Source organism: Anas platyrhynchos, chromosome 19, assembly GCF_047663525.1.
Source record: "Anas platyrhynchos isolate ZD024472 breed Pekin duck chromosome 19, IASCAAS_PekinDuck_T2T, whole genome shotgun sequence".
Lineage (NCBI taxonomy): Eukaryota > Metazoa > Chordata > Aves > Anseriformes > Anatidae > Anas > Anas platyrhynchos.
Genome location: NC_092605.1, coordinates 8,929,497 through 8,947,332, shown reverse-complemented (window position 1 = coordinate 8,947,332; position 17,836 = coordinate 8,929,497). Strand labels below are relative to the sequence as shown.

Sequence of the window (17,836 nt, the reverse complement as noted above, 5' to 3'; positions counted from 1 at the left end):
CCCCTTGACGTCAGAGGCGCGCGCCGGAAGCGGCGGCGGGGCCGGGCGGAAGATGGCGGCGGCGAAGCGCAGCGTCCTGTCCTCGCTGGCCGTGTACGCCGAGGACTCGGACCCGGAGTCCGACAGCGAGGCCGGGCCGGCGGGCGGCGAGGGGCCCGCGGGTGAGGGCGGGAGGGGAGCTGAGGGGCTGAGGGGGGGCCCCGGGTGTGTGTGTGGGTGTATGGGGGTCCCTCGTTGCTAGCTCGCTTTCCTCACGGGTTGTTTTTTTTTTTTTTTATTATTATTATTTATTTTGCCTTTTTTTCTCGCTTTCCGCCCCCCCTCTCAGGAGAAAAAGGCGGGCTCGTGTCCGTCGGGTACGGCGAGGACGACTTCACGCGGCTGGACGGCGATGAGGAGGGCTACGAGGAGGAGGACGAGGAGGCCAGCAGGCAGTCAGTAAGTACCCCCCGGCCCCTCAGCGCTCCCCCGGCCACACGCCGGCCACAGGCCTCCCCCGCGGCCTCCAGCACCTTCCCAGCGTTTCCTTCCACTCTGCCCCCAAGGCAATGCCCTCTCCTCAGCACCCAGCATCTTTGGGTGCAGGTCTTGTGCTCGTTACTAACCCGTCGATGCTCTCTGACTCTTCCGTGGAAGGCTGGCAGGGGACACGCAGCTCTTCCTTCGGAGTGAGCGCACCTGGAAATGCTGCCAGAGAAACGCGCTGGTGCATGGGCAGCTGGATAACCCCAAAGAGCACAGTTCTGCGATGTCCTAAATTATTCTTTCATGTCTAACTCAACTTCCTACATCTGGTTAACTTGATGTAGTGGCGTTTTGTCTAGGCTTGAGTGGCTTCTGTTTGTCACAGGTGCATGGCATGTGTATAACTCCACCTGAATACCGAGGTACTTAGTGCATGGTCAGGCAGGGCACGTGGCTCGCTGCTTCGGAGTGCAGCTATAACGCACAAAAGGATAAACGTTTCCGTGTCTGGAGGAGCAAAGCAGTAAGGCTTGTGAAAGTGCGGGGAGGTTCTCTTCTTTCTCATCAACCTTTTGCTTACCTCCATGTTGATGTGTTGGCCCTGCTCAAGTTTTTTGGCTACTTAGTACAGGAAGGAAATAGTGGTACTACAGCTTTTTCTTAATGAAATCTATTTTATCCGCATTCATTCTCATACAAGACATTCACTGCTCCTGCTATTTGCTTCCCCAAGTAGCAGACAAGAAACTTGTCTATTTTTTTTTTTTTTTTTTTTGGTTCTGTTGCTAGCTGGAAAAGGTGCAAGCAAGAGCATTCAGGGTCACTGTCTGGCTAAGCCAAGTAATGAAGCTTTACTATCACTTTAGTCATTCTCCTGTTTATATCCAAAACCTGGGGACTCTTTCAATAAGATCCTTCTTCTATAGAAGGTGGTAGTTGTGATCCAGGTGTTTGTTGACAGCTACTTGTGTAAATGGGGTAGCTTTTACTACACACACAATTTTCAGTGTAAGTTGCAGTCACCTAACATCTGGGAGGTTCAAGGTGCTGTACAAATACCAATAATTGGTTTAGGCACTCCGGTGTTTAGCCAGCGGATCTTGCTCTTATTTTCAGTTACTGTACAGCAGGTTACAAAGGGTGTGTTCTCTCTAGTCTCATTGCAGGCCAGTAACATGCATTTTTTCTATATTCTTGGACCAGAATTGTGAGCTTCCTTAATAGATCCTAGCGCTGGTACTTCTTGGTTATGAGCTGTTTTTGCAAAGCGGTGCCAATTGTTTTCAGGCTGGCCTGGGTTCTTATCCAAACAGCTCTGTGCTTATATTGTCTACATTAACTGTGACTAAAAAGTCCCTTTTTTCAAGGGCAGTTTCAGTAATGATTTTTTGTTGTCATTGCTGTTGTTTCAGAGATGTCCTCTAGTAGGTTAGAAAGTTTTGGGGGCTGTTTCCGTTAAGTGTCTATATCATGAATGATTCAATCTGTTGTTCTTTCATTGAAAATTGCTTTTTACTATAAGTGGGAGCATGGGTGGGAGGAAAACATCTGATCAAGTACCAAGTAATCTGGTACTGTGGTTGTTCCTTTAGCTGTACGCTTACTGTTATTAAACTTTGCCTGTTAAGACTGAATTATGGGCACACGTGCGTGTTTTAGGAAGGTACACTGGAAAGTAGCTGAAGTGAAGAGGTTTGGTGTGTCACTTCCATGGGATATGCATGTTAATTCAGGCAATTAAAACTTACTGACATTGTGTGATCATTCTATAGCTTGCCTTGCCAGAACCTGTTTGTGTGCTAATACCCAGAGGTGGGCACTTCATTGGAAGCCCTTCCTTTCAGTTGCATGTAATCACCTCACTTCTTTTTTTTTGTTTTTCTTTTGGAAGCTGAAACACCAAGTTCTTGTTTTGGGGCCAAAGTTGAAACTGGGTGGTGGAGTTTGGAGGAAAACCCATTCTGCTGAGTTGTGAGAGCAAGAAAAGCTTTTTCTTTTCTGCTCCTCAAACTTGTTTTGAACCCAGACTATGTATGTGTGTCGAGAAGCATACCTAACTCTAGGATCCCCAATCACGTAGCTCGTGGGGCAGTGGAACAGTAGGTTTACCTACCAGTTTTGGATCAAAGCTGTAGGTTACTTTTCACGTGGTACAAAATTTTTCTTAAGGCTGAGTTCAGTAATTTAAGCTCTCGGGAAAAACTTGCCCTTTTTTCTTTGTTCCTGGGTAGAAATGAAAACTGAATGTGAACTGTTACCTAAAACTAAAGTTAGTTAGAAAACTGAAGTTAGTTCCCTTCTGTGGAGGTTTATGTCACCTGCAAGTGAGGCCACGAGAGCACCACACAAGCAAGGAAAGATGCAGTGTCACCTGGCATCGCTGGGACTTTGAATTTGGTGCTAGGGCAGCCCCTCACCAAGCCTGCATGCTTGGTTGTATGGCAGGCACGCCGTGTGTCCTGTTTGTGTTGCTGATGTGTGCTTGGGAGAGTAAAATAGGCCTTGCAAATGCTGCTTTCTGCGAGTACTGCTAAACAGGAGCAAGTGCAAAGCCCCTGCCCACCAACTGGGAAAAGAATTATCAGATGATGAATGCTTTTTTTTCTGCAGTTTTGTTGCTGCTTATGGTCTAGCTCTGCACACTCGGGAGCTGCATGAGTTTTGCAGAGGGCGTCTTCTACTGAGTGATGCTTTTGCCTTAAAAGGGAAACAAAACAAAAAACCATGCAACTCCACTTCTTTTTGTGACTGTAGGGCTTGTTTTCTGGTCCTGAGTGGGTGGGGCAAAACTAACTTCCATTCAAAGGGTCTTGGACTACTGCTGGGCTGCCAAACACAAGCCCTTTGCTGTAAGTGCAGTTACTTGCCAAGCCTGCTCTTTAAGCTTAATCCTGTAAATTCTTGTCTTGTAGGAAGATGACGATTCAGAGACTGAAAAACCTGAGGCTGGTGACCTAAAGGTATTTGGAAGTGTGGTACGGTGGGGGAGGGAAAGTTCAGTACAAGAGGAATAAGTCTTAACAGCATGGCTTTGGTGTTCATTTCTGGTCTTCTGTAGCTAGTTTCATATGTTCCTTTTTGTAGCTGTAATGTGATTTCTGACTTTAGTTCTGGCTAATGCCAAAGGTAGTTAGCCAGTTAGGCTATGGACTGAATAACGATCAAGATCTGTGTTCATGAACTTAGTCTTCTTGTGAATTAAATCTAAGGTGGGTTTTCTGACAGCATCTTTTATATTTTGCAGTGATCCAGGAGACGTAGCATTCACTACAGAATTCTCTTATGTCTGACCAGCATCAGCTGAAAGACTTCATTTGGTTAGAACAACTTAAGTGATCTTATGCTCCTAGAGGTCATGTCAGAATCAACTCAGGTGTCTCCTCTCTCCTTCCAAACAAAACTGTTTTCTAAAGACTTTTTTTTTTAATTTTTAACAAAGTGGTAAATGTGGTGAGATCCCCAGATAATTATCATAAATAGTTGAAATAATCTTTATTGTGAGGTTACATCCTGTTTCTGCTGAACAATGTGTTTAGCAGCATGTAAGAACGCGTCAGGCAAAAAACATGGAGAAAGACAATGTACCAAATCCACTTGAAAATTGACAGTGAAGTGTGCACAATTTTCTCTATCAGATCAGTCCCCAGTATAATATAAGCAGTTGTGTGGGATACAGAATGAATGACAGTTGAAAAGGCCTTTATTTTATCCAGTAGCTTCCTGAAGGATGCAGACAATCTCCGAGTTCTGCTTAGGAATCCAGAGGGCCATATAGCAAGCTGAAACTCTGCAGAGCATGTGAATTAACTTAGGGCTTTCATGGAACCATGAGAAGGCAAATGGATGTGTTTAGCTATCCTGCTTAAATGAGATTTGTAGCAGCACCCTCTTCCAGTTTCTGCAACACTTGTATGGGTTTACAGTGACAAGCAGAGCTGAAGCTTGGCTGCTCTACTGCACTTGGTGAAGTCTCTTGCATACATGTGTGAAATATCTTGTGGTACTCTTGGCACAGAAGTAGGAGGCACTTGGAAATGGAATGGATTGTCTACTTTCCTTGCTGCAATGAAACTAAATTATGGTTTGTTGTGTTTTGGGGGGTGGCTCTTGGAAGAGAGGAAAGCCATTTCATTTTTATTCCTCTTCTGCTCTTAAATTTTTTACATTATGCCTGGTTAAGCATGCTAGCAAAATGCTTCTGTTTAAAAAAAATGCTAGATTCAAGTAAGTACTATTTGCTTACACCTCTTGAAAGACAAATAGATGGGTTTCTCTCAAATGAGATTTGTGGTGTATGTCATCCTAATGAGTGTTAGGAGGGCTCTGCTGGAATTGTGTGCATTTCTGCCTCCTCTAGAAGAACTCTATGACTTCAGGACAATGTAGAATAAGTCTGGCAGCTAGAGAAGGATGAAAATCAGATTAGGGTTGTTCTTGTCTGAGTAAAGATGGAAATCTTCCAGCTGAGTTGTGTGGCTACTGCTTTAATATGTTGTTGATGCTTCACGTTAGCTTATTTAAAAAGCTTCTTGCTTTCAGTGAGTTCTACATGCTACCGTACAGATGCATTTCTCCCTTCTGAAGAGGAGCTCCATGTGGCTACAGAGCAGTGCCCCAGCTTCAGTGGGGAAGCAAGAAACTACCTTAAAAGAATTTGGTATCTTGGGTGCATTCTGAAATAAGAACTCCACAAGAACTGAAGTGGCTGTATATGAATTGTTCTTTGTTCAAAGAGAAACGTTTTGAGATTTTTATGTATTGTAAAAATGTCAGAAGAACAGGCTGAACAGATCGTAAAAATGACAGTAAGTAGAATGGGCATCTTTCCTCTCAGCTTCTCGAATTTGGAATGTTCTTATTCAGCACAGACATGCCTGAGTAGAAACAGGCAGTTCAGGTAACAGCATTCTTAGTGGTTAACAACAAACGATGCAGGTGAGCTGCAGTGGTAGAGAAAAATGGTTATTTAGATCATAAGTGGACCACTTTTTCAGCTTCAGTATAAAGTTACTAGCTGTCAAGCTGGTGTTACCTCCCTTACAAAACTAGCTAAAATTGATTGTACATTTTGGCCTTCACAGATATAAAGTAAAACACAATGCCTTCCATCTTAGCGTGGCATGGAAAGTGAGGATTTGAGAAGAATACCAGGGAGGCAAATCTGAACATTAGCAGTTTCAGACTTTTATGTCATCCTTAATTGTTCTCTTTAAGTGAAAAAGTCAGTAGCCTCCTTCTCTATGCAGTACGCTGCAAGGCAGCCCAGCGCTGTGCTGGTAATGGAGCAGGCATGTTGTGGGAAAGCATCGTGTGGGGCAGTGATGGAGTTGCACTAGCCATGCTGTTAAGAAATTCACTTGGGATGGGGGAGGATGGAACATTACTATAAAAGCAGCTTTACTCGCAGCAGTTGTAGATGTTTCCTATCCTCCTTTTCCACCAAGTGGCAGTGTTCTCCTGGTTCCTTCCTCATTGCTTTGAGATTGTGGTATCTGAAAACTAGAGAGGAAGAGTCATAGTTGCTCTAAAGTTAGACACTTGATCAATTTAAAATTTTACTTTAGGGTAATATTTCTTTTTTGTCCCAGCTGAGGGCTGTAAACTCTTCTTCATCCGTCAGTCTCATTGCAAGATGTCAAAGACATGTCTAAGTAGTTGGTGTGGGCATTGTATATGTGGCCAGGGTGTTTCCGGGGTCTGAACCTGTGTTTAGTCCTTTAAAATGCATGACTGAGACAAACCCACTGCAAATGACCAGTTAATTACAGTCTTTTCAAGCCCTGGGAATATATTCAGATTTGCTTCTAGCGTTTGCTTCGCTGGATGTGTGGTGAATGAACTATTTTGAGATTCTCATTTGAATAATTCACCAGGACACTGCGTATGGAGGAGGAGTTCCCTCATTGCTGGTGCATCCCGTGGTTTGGCCTCATGCTGCAGTTGGATTGTAACAAACACAAAACCTCCAGAAACTTCAGCTGGTGCCAGTTATGGATATAGGCTGAGGCTACTAAAAAGGGAATGCTGTGAAAACTGGCAGTGACAATTATAATGGTAAAGTGGTGGGGGGGATAGTGGAATTTGTGGCCTTTCTCATAGCTCCAAGGGGGAGATATTTTTCTACTCCACCCCATGGTATTTAAAATTATCTTATGTTTTTTAATCTTGATTCCAGGTAGCATGCCCTTGTTGATCGGGAAAGCACATCCGTCTGTCCTTACAGCCTTTGTTCCTCACTAGCGATAAAGGCAGTATAAAGGGCTGGATGGGACTGCAGTTCTCGTGATTTTTTTTTTCCTGCTTAGCAGCAAGTCACAATAAGCTTTTCAAGTTAAAATGCTGATGCCTAACTGCTGTGTTCTGTCTGTCCTCAAAGAGTCAAGTGGAGATTTACTATGAACCTGTTTGGGGGAAAGAAGCATAGAAGAATATTTAAGCTTCATCAGTCATCTGAGAGTGTTCTTCCAGAACTAGCCCATAGGATTCTCTGTTACTGAGCACCTGTGAGACAGTCTTGACCACTGTATCCTTATAACAACCCCCCCCCCCAAAAAAAAAACACCAACAAACAACAACAATGAAACAGAATTGTCCTCTTTAAATAGGAAAGTCAAATTTCTTACATCCTGCGACTGTTTGAGGTGCTCCCTTGGAAAATGGGAGATTCAAATCTAGGTAAAACTAATTGATCTTCCAATTTGACTCTGAGAGGATGTGTTCAGGCTCTGAAGCAGAACATGTTTGTTAGTAACCAACATCACTTCAGCGGTCCCTGCTTTTAGTATTAAATAAGCAGTCACAAATGGCAAACAAAGCAAAAGCAAAGTCTTAAAGGGATTTCAGAAATAAAACTTTATTGCTTAGAAGGGAAAAGAAATGGTCAACAGCAGCTGCTGGCAGAGGAGTGATGTTAAGATGAAATCCCATTGCCTGAATGGCAACTTTCTGTTCTTTCCTCAGATGATGGAACCGTGAGTACAAAACAAAGGACACTGAAAATACCCGAAATTCGGTGTTCTGGTAGCAGTGTTGGTTTGGAGTGAGGAGGGTTAAAGGGCTCTGCAGTGTGTGCAAGTTGCTTGGGCCCCTGCCAGCAGCTGGCTATGGTTACAGCCTTGATGCAGTAACAAGATACCAGCCTTCAGAGCTCACTAAGTGGACCAGCCCTGCAGGAAGAAGGAAAATGAACCTTAAATGAAATATTGACCTTGTGCTCCAAGTCTCACCTGAGGGATTCTGTACTTCATGTTGTAGGGCTGCATGAATAACAGATTGCAGGCGTCGATTGAGCCCAGCCCTTCGGCTTGGCCAACTGGAGTTTTCACAGGGGGAATCATTAACTCTTGAGCTTTGATTGCAGACTAGCCCGCACAGGAAAGCTGATAAATATTGACACTCCCTTTGCAAGTGAATGCCTGACGCATGGTAACAGTTCTTGAAAGCAGTGGCTTGCAGAAGTAGCTACGTTTTCTGGTTTTATTTTAAGGCTCCCTCTGCATCTTTGTGGTGTTGCAGTGAGAGGCATCCAAAGGGGGAGCTAGCAGAAAGGCGGTAAAGTTTCAGAGGAATGCTCTGTTTCCGAGCATGTCTAAGTACCATTTTTTGACAGTCATCAGAGCTGTTTAGCTCTTATTGATCCACTCAGCCTGTGAAATAATTTCCATGTGTTGTGGTGCGTAGATGTGCACCAGTACTTAAGTGGAGGCTTTTGATTGTGATGTTTATTTTGCCTGCCCATTAACCTGTTTGTTTAAATACCACAATTATCTTGATTTCAAGTAAAAGCGATAAGGGATAAGAAGCAGTAAATGGGGGATTGTTCAGTAATGTAGTCCCAGAAGTCACTCTTATTTTGATAAGGCGTATTAGTTTTTCTGTATTCAACATTCATTCTCAAAAGATGTCTGAATCTACTTAGTTACTTTTATCTTAAGTGTTACTTTTGCTCTGAAGAAGAAGGGAAAAAGTGTATTTGTGAAAAGTCGTATCAATAGAGAGCTGTTGTTATATTTAGATATTCCACTGCAAAGCCTAAAAATGGAGCCGGCCTTAGTAAGCTTTAGAAAATGAATTGGAATTGTTTACTTTGGTGGTGGCAAAGTACGAAAGTTGCTTAGGAGGTACCAGCCCTTGATACATTCAGCTGCTGAGAGGGAATCCTAAAAATTCTGCTTAGAATATATTTAAGGCCACCTGACTGAAGAATGAGTATTAAAACTACTGTTTTGCTAAATATAAAAAAAAAAAAAAAACAAACCTGTGCACTCTCAATGGCTGGAAGGGCTGTATATTATTTTTCTTTCACAGGCTGGATCTGGTAGGACATAAGCACTTTCTAAATGTGCAGTAGAAAGGCACTCCTAATGTCTCATCAGAATCAAAAAATAAAAAAAATCATTATGTTGCCCTGCCCTCCCTTCTCTTGGCACTTTGACGCTCTCTGGGTTAATGTTTTGGCCTCTGACGGACAGAACTGGCAAAAGAACAGCCGTACTTTAAAAATGCCCTTGGGTTATGCATGGCTGTGCTAGGTGCCTCCACGCAGATTTCAGGGCTGGAGTTGAGGTTCGATCTCCAGTGGCTCGTTTCCCTCTCATTTCTGTGCCTGCGAGTACAGCCTGAAGCTGTGAGTGATAAGCTGTGCAGTTATTCATCGCATTCTGTGCTCAGTTTTCCTCTTAATATACTTCTGCAAAATGCTCTCTGCACTTCCAGCTCGGCATACTTTCCCTCGTTTTGGCACGCTGTCTTCCAGAAAGCTTGGTAGCTCAGCAGGCGGCATTACATGTGGAAAGCCTTTAGGGGGAGTAGAGTTAACTCAGCCTCTAAAGCTGTCCTCCGTGCCATTAAAATGAGTGTTCAAACATTAAAACAGCTGATACCTCTCCTCCTTCCTGCTTTTAACCACGTGGCTGACCTTGGTTGATGCCAGAGAGTAGTATCAGCGGCAGGTAAATGGCTTTGCATGCAGGAAACATAGTAAAGTTCAGCATCTTTGACTTTTTTTTTGTCCCTTTCCCTTGTGTACTTCTGTGTCTCCAGCTCTCTCCACCTGAGAGGGAGATAGATCACAGCATCGTTGGTCTTCAGAGCTGCCTTACCTCCTTCAGAGCTGCTGGCTTCAGTCCAGCTCGCGAGCTGTTTGGAAGATGAGACATGTCCATGGACATGCTTGTTCCTTCCTCCCCGCCAGGCATACGTGCTGCAGCAGACTCCTCGCTCCCTGCAGTACTAAATACCACAGATTATTGACACAGGTGTGGCTTGCTTGTCTCCAAAGGAAGAGCCAGGTTTTTTTTTCTATTTGCCTTTAAACTTGAAGAAAAGTCCTCTCTGGAGCTGCTTCCTGTTGCATATTTCACCTGATAAAGGTCTGAGTTCTTCAAGTCCAGTTCTGTTGTGTTGCAATTATTTCTGTCTGCTGTACTGAAATAGCCTGGTCTGAGCCTGCACGTTGCTGCTTGTCGGAGCGAGAGTCTGAACAGTCAGCACAGATGGAGGATTGCCTCAAACACCAACAAATAGCAGAAAATAGCTCCTTCCAGCCTCCCTGTGCTCAGTACAGAAGGCTGGAAATCTGCTAAAGCTCCATGGGATCTGCTCATCCCAAGGAGGATGTTTTTACACCCTGCCTCTTCTCCAAACCCTGAAGAATTTTTGGTAGTATGTACCTGGACAGAAAGCTTGTGCAAGAAGTTAGTTGTCTCAGCTCTTTTGAGCCTTTTTCTTGTTGCTGTTGAGGCTTAAGACTTCTCACAGTCCAGCTTCACCCTTAGCTTTGTTTTGCATTGCAACAATCTGTTTGTTATTTCTTTTTAATAAATCAGGGTAGCTTGACACCTCAAACCATGTCATGTGCTGCTGGTACTTGACCTCTGAATTCCTGTTCCCCTGTAGGAAGCAAAAGTGACTTGAAAGCAGAATTAATGGGCTCTGCAGATCAAGAAACCTCTCTCTGGACCTTGGTGGCTTCTGGTGGAGCCTGCCAGGAGCTGTGTTGGTTGCTCGCAGAGTGTGGCAGCTGCTAGCTGGCATTCTGCTCTCGGGGGCTGCACAATCTTCGTGTAGGTTGCCTTGCATGCTTGCAGTAGAGCGTCCTGGTTGGTGTTTGTGCTGGGGAGAGGCTGCACTATCTGGTCTTGCAATAAAGTGTATGCTCAGGATGATCTGGAGGCACTTAGCCTAGCAGCAGTCCCAGTGGGAGTGAGGTGGAGGAGAGAAAAGGGGCAGCACACTGAGGCATGTGGCTGTGGGGCCGAAGCTCCATACCAATGCAGGCATTATTAATTGTCCCACAGCTTGGAGAAAGGGAGTCTTGGCACGCAATTCCTTGACTGGAAATTACTTCTTGCCTATCTTTGTCAAATATTGAGTTAGCATATGTCAGGTGAATGCAATCAAGTTTCAAAGAAGTTATTTGAAGGCTTTTATGGTATGAGAGCTTCTCTCTTCCAAAGCATTTTCTCACTGAAATGTTTTGCCAGGTCTTAGTGTTTTTCAGTGTGCTTTTTTTTTTTTAAATAGAATTGAAATGAACTGAGGGAGTATCTTTAGACTTAATTTAGCTTAAAAACTAAGAGGCAGTGTCAGCTACGCATATTCTTTGTTTTGGTAAGGATTAGATAAGGATTTAAACAGGAATGTCTCAGGAGTTGACTCTTTCTTGTCTTGTTCTTCCTTCCCTCATTTTGCCCGTGACAATAATATCTCAAAATAGGTTTGTACAGGCTGTACATAAGCTTCCCTGAAGATGAATGCACAAGTTGATTCCCATAGGTGGCTTATTTCTAAGCTGCTGTGCTGCTCTTGCTATCTGGATCATGGTGCCTGCAGCTTTTTCTTAGTTAAATTTCTTATCCTGTGCTGGGCAGTTTGCCTGGAGCTATGTATCAGAGTTGGCAAACAGGATATGGCTGTAGGAAATGGGCTTATTTCAAGCTTTCTCTTGGGATTCTCCTGTCTCACAATACAAAAAAAAAAAAAAAAAAAAAAACCAAAAAAAAAAAACAAGGGGGGGAGAATAAAAGCACTGTACTGCAGTTCCCTTACTTTCTCTTCCCCCAGACTGAGTACACGTTGCATCTACTCTTTGTCCTCTGCCTTGTAGCATGTCAACATTGAGCAGGTCTGGTGAGCAAGAGGTAGAAAGCTCTTGTCATGCGCTTCTGATATTAAATGAGAAGTTTCTGGTGTTCTCTATGTAGGGGCACCTTTGATACTTGTAGAACATAACTGCTAGCCTGTTCCTTTAAAACAAAACCAAAGTCCATCTTAAAAAAATACAACCAACCAACCAAAAAAAAAACACCAAAAAACCACCACACGTTATCCAGAGATCTCTCTCCTGCCTGCCTACCTATGAACATTTCACCTGCTTGCTCTTACAAGGACATCTTCACTGTCAGCCTCGACAACTGTTAAGTATTCTAAGAATTTGTGCAGTTAGTTTCTTTCCATCGTTCTCAGCCAAATAAAGTTGTTGATATGTTACGAGTACAGGACATAGTCTGAATTGTAGATTGGAAGGGAAAAAACACAAAAAATTCCTGGCAGTGGCTCAGATGAGAGAAATCCATTAACAGCAATTTTACAATCCATGTACCAACTGCTGCAGCAGCAGGTCCACTGGCTACTGGTGGAAGGATTACACTCAAAAATTGTCTGCATTAGCATCTCCAGACTTATCCATCAGTGTGACTGGCCTACAGGTTCTGTGGGTGTCAGTCTAAATTGTTAAATTTGTGTCTTCGTGCAAGCAATCAGTAGTTGGGGGAGAGAAGAAATCCTGCGATGCAACAGCACCTCTGAAAAAAAAAAGAATATGATGCTGAGGTGTACTGTGGAAGCTTCCTAACTACACTTTTTTTTTTTTTTTTTTTAATATGAGCTGGAAGTGAGTGGAAGGAGGAAGCTGTAGGGCTAAGTTGGCTGCAGGTCTGGGAAAAGCAATGGAGTGGTGGTAAATCTGGCATCAGTGTCTCCATTTTTATTTTTTAAACTTGTAACTTAAAACAGTCGACTTCTGTTTTTCCATCTTTTCTGCCTCCCTGCACAACCATTCCTTCTTGCAGCTTGTTAGTGCAGGTGTACTTCATATGCAACTGCTTCCATGAGAAACTGCAGGTTGGATTTGTACCCTTTGGCAACAGTGAATGCCAGCAGTTATGTCCAATGTGAGCTTTGTACTGGATTTATGGATCTTGTTTCAGGAAGGATTTAGCAGGCATTGTTGTAAGTCAGTCCATTCTTTCCATTAAATAAAGCTGTTCTGGGCAAACCTTTCCAAATGTGAATTCATCAGTCTCAGATTCATATTGTTTTTGTTTCCTTCCGTTAATCTGTGTTCCACACTGAGGATTGTGTTTGCTTGTTTCTTTTCCATGGAACCTGAGTAGAGGCTGGGTTTTGTGTAACTGAATGGAAACACTACAACTGAAATGATGGTCTGTATTCCACCTTTCTGATATGAAGTCTTAAGTCAAAACACGTTGCTCTCCTTATGTGCAAATACACACACACTTTCAGTTTGCTTTTCTTCCTTAACTGATTATAATACGTGAAAACCTAACTGTCAAACTGGGTTCATATTAGCTAGGCTCTTACAGGCAGCATCGTCTTGTCCAGGGCTTGAAGAAAGTGTTTGTCTGGGAGTAGAGGTGGCAATGGAAAAGCTTGACCTGATTGTAGATGGGAATAGCAGTAGAACATCTGCTTTCTGCTGTCAGTGAGGGGATATCTGAAGGGGACTGAATCACCCTTAGAAGCACAGAAGTTGTGACTTAACTTGGTGGTCCAGATGGATTTTAAATGTTGTTTTTTTTTTTTTTTTTAATACCTTGCTTTTCTCTTTAGCAGTTAATGTTCTTGTTTATGTTCTTCAGAGGCTGCCCCGTGTTAGTGTCCTGTAGGGGAAGGCAGTCTGTCTTCTGCTTGTCTTCTTCCAGCTTGGATCTGAACTTCTACAGCATCCCTTGACTCACTTCAGTCAGTCAGTTGGAGCAAGGCTGTCTGCCTTTAGGCCCTTAAACAAATGATCTTGTGAAATCTGGGTTGCAAAATAAATAGCTGCCAGAAAGCCAAGTTGCTGAGTACGTGAAGAGTGAAGTGCAGTACTACTCTTTTTTTTTTTTTTTTTTTAAACTTATTCTGGCCATTCTTAGAGGCTATCACGTAACACTAGATAGAATGAAATGGCTAGGGGAAAAAGAATAAGAAAGGAACTTTTTTTTTCCATGAGTTTTTTATTTCAAAATGTTAGAGAGAATTTTTAATATAACTAATGTGTCCAGGCTGACTTTGTGCAAGTAGCAAGAGCCTGGCTGCAGAAGTCAATTCAGAGATACTCCCGTGCAGCCTTTCAGAGGTTGGCTTTTTGAAAGCTGTGCAGTATTGGAAGGTGCCACTAGGGAAGTCTTAACCTTGCTATTTTTTACCGATCAGGATGCAAGTGGAAATGGATCCATTAAGTAATGCCTGAAGCTCTGAGATACTTGAAGGCTGTAAGAGCTTTCATATACGTGCTCTGATGGAGAGGTTTGATGTATTGTGCTTGTAACCTCTGCTTGTAACCATTCATCTGCTTGATTTTTTGTGCTCTTCATGTGAGATACTAATAGCTCTTCATGTAAGATACAGGTACGTAGGAATGTGGGTGTTGATGAAGCAATCTACGAAAAGATCATCTTGTCCTGAATGGATTTAGATGATTTCCCTACTTTAAGTCCAGTTACATTCAAAATTTTCCATTACTTAAATAGCTTGGTGTTCCTTTGGAAATTTCGTGTCTGTGTATAAAATGCCTTTATAAAATGCCCTTTCACAGCTAAAACCTAGTAATTGTGTAGTATTTATTGTACCTTGTTACCTCACTTGTTGACTTTCTACCTCATTTAACCTAATATTGGGTTAGATCTGCAGAAAATGCTTGTTTGCAAATGCTATCTGTTCTAATCAATTCAGTGTGTTCGACATCTGTCTCAAGACTTAAATTAGCCTAGAGGAATGTAGGGCATTACTTGACTAAAAGTTTGACTGTCCTTAATTTCTAGATCTTCAGTAGATCCTCAGAGGTTTGAACCTCAGACGTCTTAAGACCTCTTAAATCTCTCATCAGCCAAACTGTACATCTTCAGCCAAGCTGTTGATACTTGCCTTGCCATAGTGTTGGACAGTAAACTGAGCAAATATGAACAAGCACGGGAGGAGGAGTCGGTCATCCCTTTGTTTTTGGAAGGCATTCGGGAGGCTTGAAAGTAGTCCGACTTAATGAAAAGCTGTGTTGATGTCTTCAGCTCATTAACGACGGAGCAGTGGGTGTTGGTACGCGGTAACTCATCAGTAAGCAAAATTCATATCCTTTGGGCAGCGAGGTGTGGTTATACACTAGTGAGCTTGTTTTCTTTTGCTTGATGTAGCTCTAGGGTTTCTGGCGTCTTAGTTATGTCCGGAGGATGTGGAGACTAGACTTGCTCAAGCGGCTGTGGTGAGATGGGTGTAGGCGATCAGGCCAGGTAGATGCACAGCAGTGGCTTTAGGACAGGTTTTATTCCACCCGTTACAAATGGGGTGGACTCGTGCTGTAGCTCTAGGATTAAAGGATACAGGTTGAAGTAAAACTTACAGGAACCGTATTGACAATTCCAGAAATTCATAAAACATGCAATTAAACACATCGGACGCTTCAGAGAGATGATTGTTTAATGTAAGGTATGTACCAGGAGAGGTTTTGGCCATCAAATCATCTCTCAGAATATTATTGCATGTCTCCTGAGGACTGTGTGCTTATGTTTGATGCTGGTCCTGAACAGCTATAGGAGACTTGAAAATGGGATTCAGAAAACTTCAGAAGTACAGCAAATGCCCTGGCCAAATGAGAGGGCGGCCTTCTTGAGGGCACTTAGTACAGGTCTGAAGCTCCTGAGTTGGGCTGTGCCACTGGGCTGCTTAAGTAATGCTTGGCACCTGGTCTCGTTGGGGATTTTTCTCTTGGATGATGGGAGGAGGGCTGGGCAGCAGAAGGTGGGAGGGTTACTGGAATAATAAGCATAGTGCTGGGTAAGCATCAAGAAGTGCTCAGGAGCCCCTTTTCTAGTAGTCTGTTTCTCCCTCTTCTCTCTCACTCCATTTAAAACAGAACTTTGAAAAGAAAAGACAAGGCAATTTGATTCAGGTAAGGTTGGAACAAAAGCAGTCACCTCCTTTCACCCCAACAATTTGTTCATTTTCTCAAACCAAGGTGAGAAACACTTTTAAGTAAATACCTAGCAAGTCCTCTGTCTGGAGGAGATAGAGCAGCCTTCTGACCTAATGTGTTTGCTGCCTGGTGAGTAGCCATATGCTGCCTGGACATAAGTTTCTCTACATCTGTAGGTCTATGAACTCTTCCAAGCTGAATGCAACATTTCCACGCTAATCTGAATTTGTCCTCACAATCTGATAGCTACCACGGAATTGTCTCCGTTTCCCTGGTGGTAAACTGAGGCTCACCGTGTTACTGCCCTCTCGACGTGGCTGAGGCTTGCCACGTTAATGCTGCGTCTGGGTAGGTCTGTGGAGAGCACGGCCTGGATTCCCTGAATTCCTGCCCGGTGCACTCACCAAAGAGAGCTCCTGATCTTGGCATATGCTTGATTTCCTGCTTTGAAATCCCATGCTCCTATTTTATTATTTCTTTTCTGCTTGTCATTTCTGAGGACCCTGGGAGGAGAGGTGTTAATGCACTACGTGGAGCGCGGTCGGAGCTGTTACACGAGGGTTTGTGCCTCACAAAGGGCCTGGTGCCTCGCCAGCTGGCCCGCAGGAGGATGCGTGTTCCTTCATGTACTTGATTTTCTGAAATAGCTTCAGCCTTTTTTATTTGTGATCCAAGTGTTCTTATGGAGAAACAGTGCTTTTTTTCATGAATGACTATGAAAAATGCCACATCGTGGCTAGTGCCACACAAAGAATTTGTTTTTCTGCACCCCGAGGGCTCTGGTTTCTCTGGCAATCGCTGGCTTTTCACAATGAATTCGACGCAGCCTGTTCCCAGATTTGGCTTGGTGACCTTGCTCCTTTCTCCTCACCTTGTCCGTCTCTCACCTGACTGGGAATGGAGGCAAAGAGGGGATTTAGAGAGCGGTTACTAAGCAGCGAGGAGGCAGCACTCTGTCTGTGTCAGGTTGAATGAATAGCTTCTGTGTTCGGAGGCACTGAGGAATTTTGGACGCACAGTCCAGTGAGTCACAGAAAGTCTTTGGGAGGGAGGCAGGGGGAAGAGGACAATGTTAGGATACAGCTGATATTGTTTCAGAGTACTTTATTTGTGTTGAACTTGATATTGCTTGGGCTCCCTCGGGGTGTTGCATAAGTACCAAAATATTTGAACATCAGTCTCAATATGGTGAAAGTGTATTTTAAAACATCCTACGTAACGCTCCTGTTTAGCAGACTGCCCCCCAAAATCTGCTGTGCTCCTGCAATTGAAGCTGCCTTAATTCATATAACTAAGGAGGGGCTGGCTGTGTTGAGAAAATCTCCGAACACAGTTTGCCCGAGAGTTCCTGGAAGAGCAGATCTGTATCGCTCCTGGAAGTAGCAGCCAGGTGGGAGCATTCTTCCAAACTGGGAATTAAGGCTCCACGTCACCACCACGCTCCTTGGCATTTTGGCTCTCACAGGGTTTATCAGTCAAAGCCAAAGTGGTGAATTCTGTCTTCACAGGTAACTGGCAAGCCCCTGCAGCTGGGGACTCTGCAGAGCCCTGGGTGCCTGCAGAGGGCTGTGGGCTCTGGGAGCGTTTCCTCTGCTCCTGTGTAACCCCAGGGAATGGATCCTGCAGGCCCTACTTAGACTGTCAGTTGCCTTTGGGAGGCATTCCTGTGGATTAAGAAGTTTGGGGGGCTGGGTCAAGCTTGCTATTTAGCTATGCTCTAAAACACTGGCTCTCAGCTGGTGCCAAAGGCCAGCCACCACAAATGAAGAATCTGTGGTTTGATCTATCTTGAGGAAAGGCTTCAAGCACGGCAATTTTCGTGGAATTCAAAAGGAGCTGAGTGTTCAGGACTCACAGAAACAAAGTCTTAATTCTTTCATTAAATTTAGACTCTAGCTTTGAGAGGAAATGGAGCATCCTGTTAGGCTTTGACTTTCCATGGTACAAACATTGCCCTATGATCTAATAACATGCATTTCATTCTTAATATATGTTCTTTTGTCTCAGAAGTAATATGAGAGTTTCTAAACAAATGGACATTATAGCTTTTTAGACTGGAAGAATACCTTGACTAAAATCTGTTTCTTCCCCCTTTTCTCTCAGGAATTCTCAGAACTGGAGAAAAGAGATCCTCAGGAGCTAGTTGGTAAGTGCTCAGAAGTATTTACTCACAGTTTT

At 43.6% G+C, this 17,836-nt stretch overlaps 1 protein-coding gene across 2 annotated transcripts in view; it reads left to right on the top strand.

Moving 5' to 3' along the window:
* Window positions 1-3: 3 nt before the first annotated feature.
* SAP30BP (SAP30 binding protein) overlaps window positions 4-17,836 on the top strand; it is a 31,831-nt gene continuing 13,998 nt past the window's right edge. Inside the window, exons 1-4 of one of the 2 annotated variants that reach the window (XM_027471307.3) lie at window positions 38-161; window positions 329-438; window positions 3,378-3,425; window positions 17,762-17,804. In XM_027471307.3, the coding sequence (XP_027327108.2) occupies window positions 53-161; window positions 329-438; window positions 3,378-3,425; window positions 17,762-17,804 (310 nt within the window). In that variant the 5' untranslated portion in view covers window positions 38-52. Of the gene's footprint in view, window positions 162-328; window positions 439-3,377; window positions 3,426-17,761; window positions 17,805-17,836 lie in introns of both variants that reach the window. The other variant, XM_027471308.3, reaches the window with a different exon arrangement.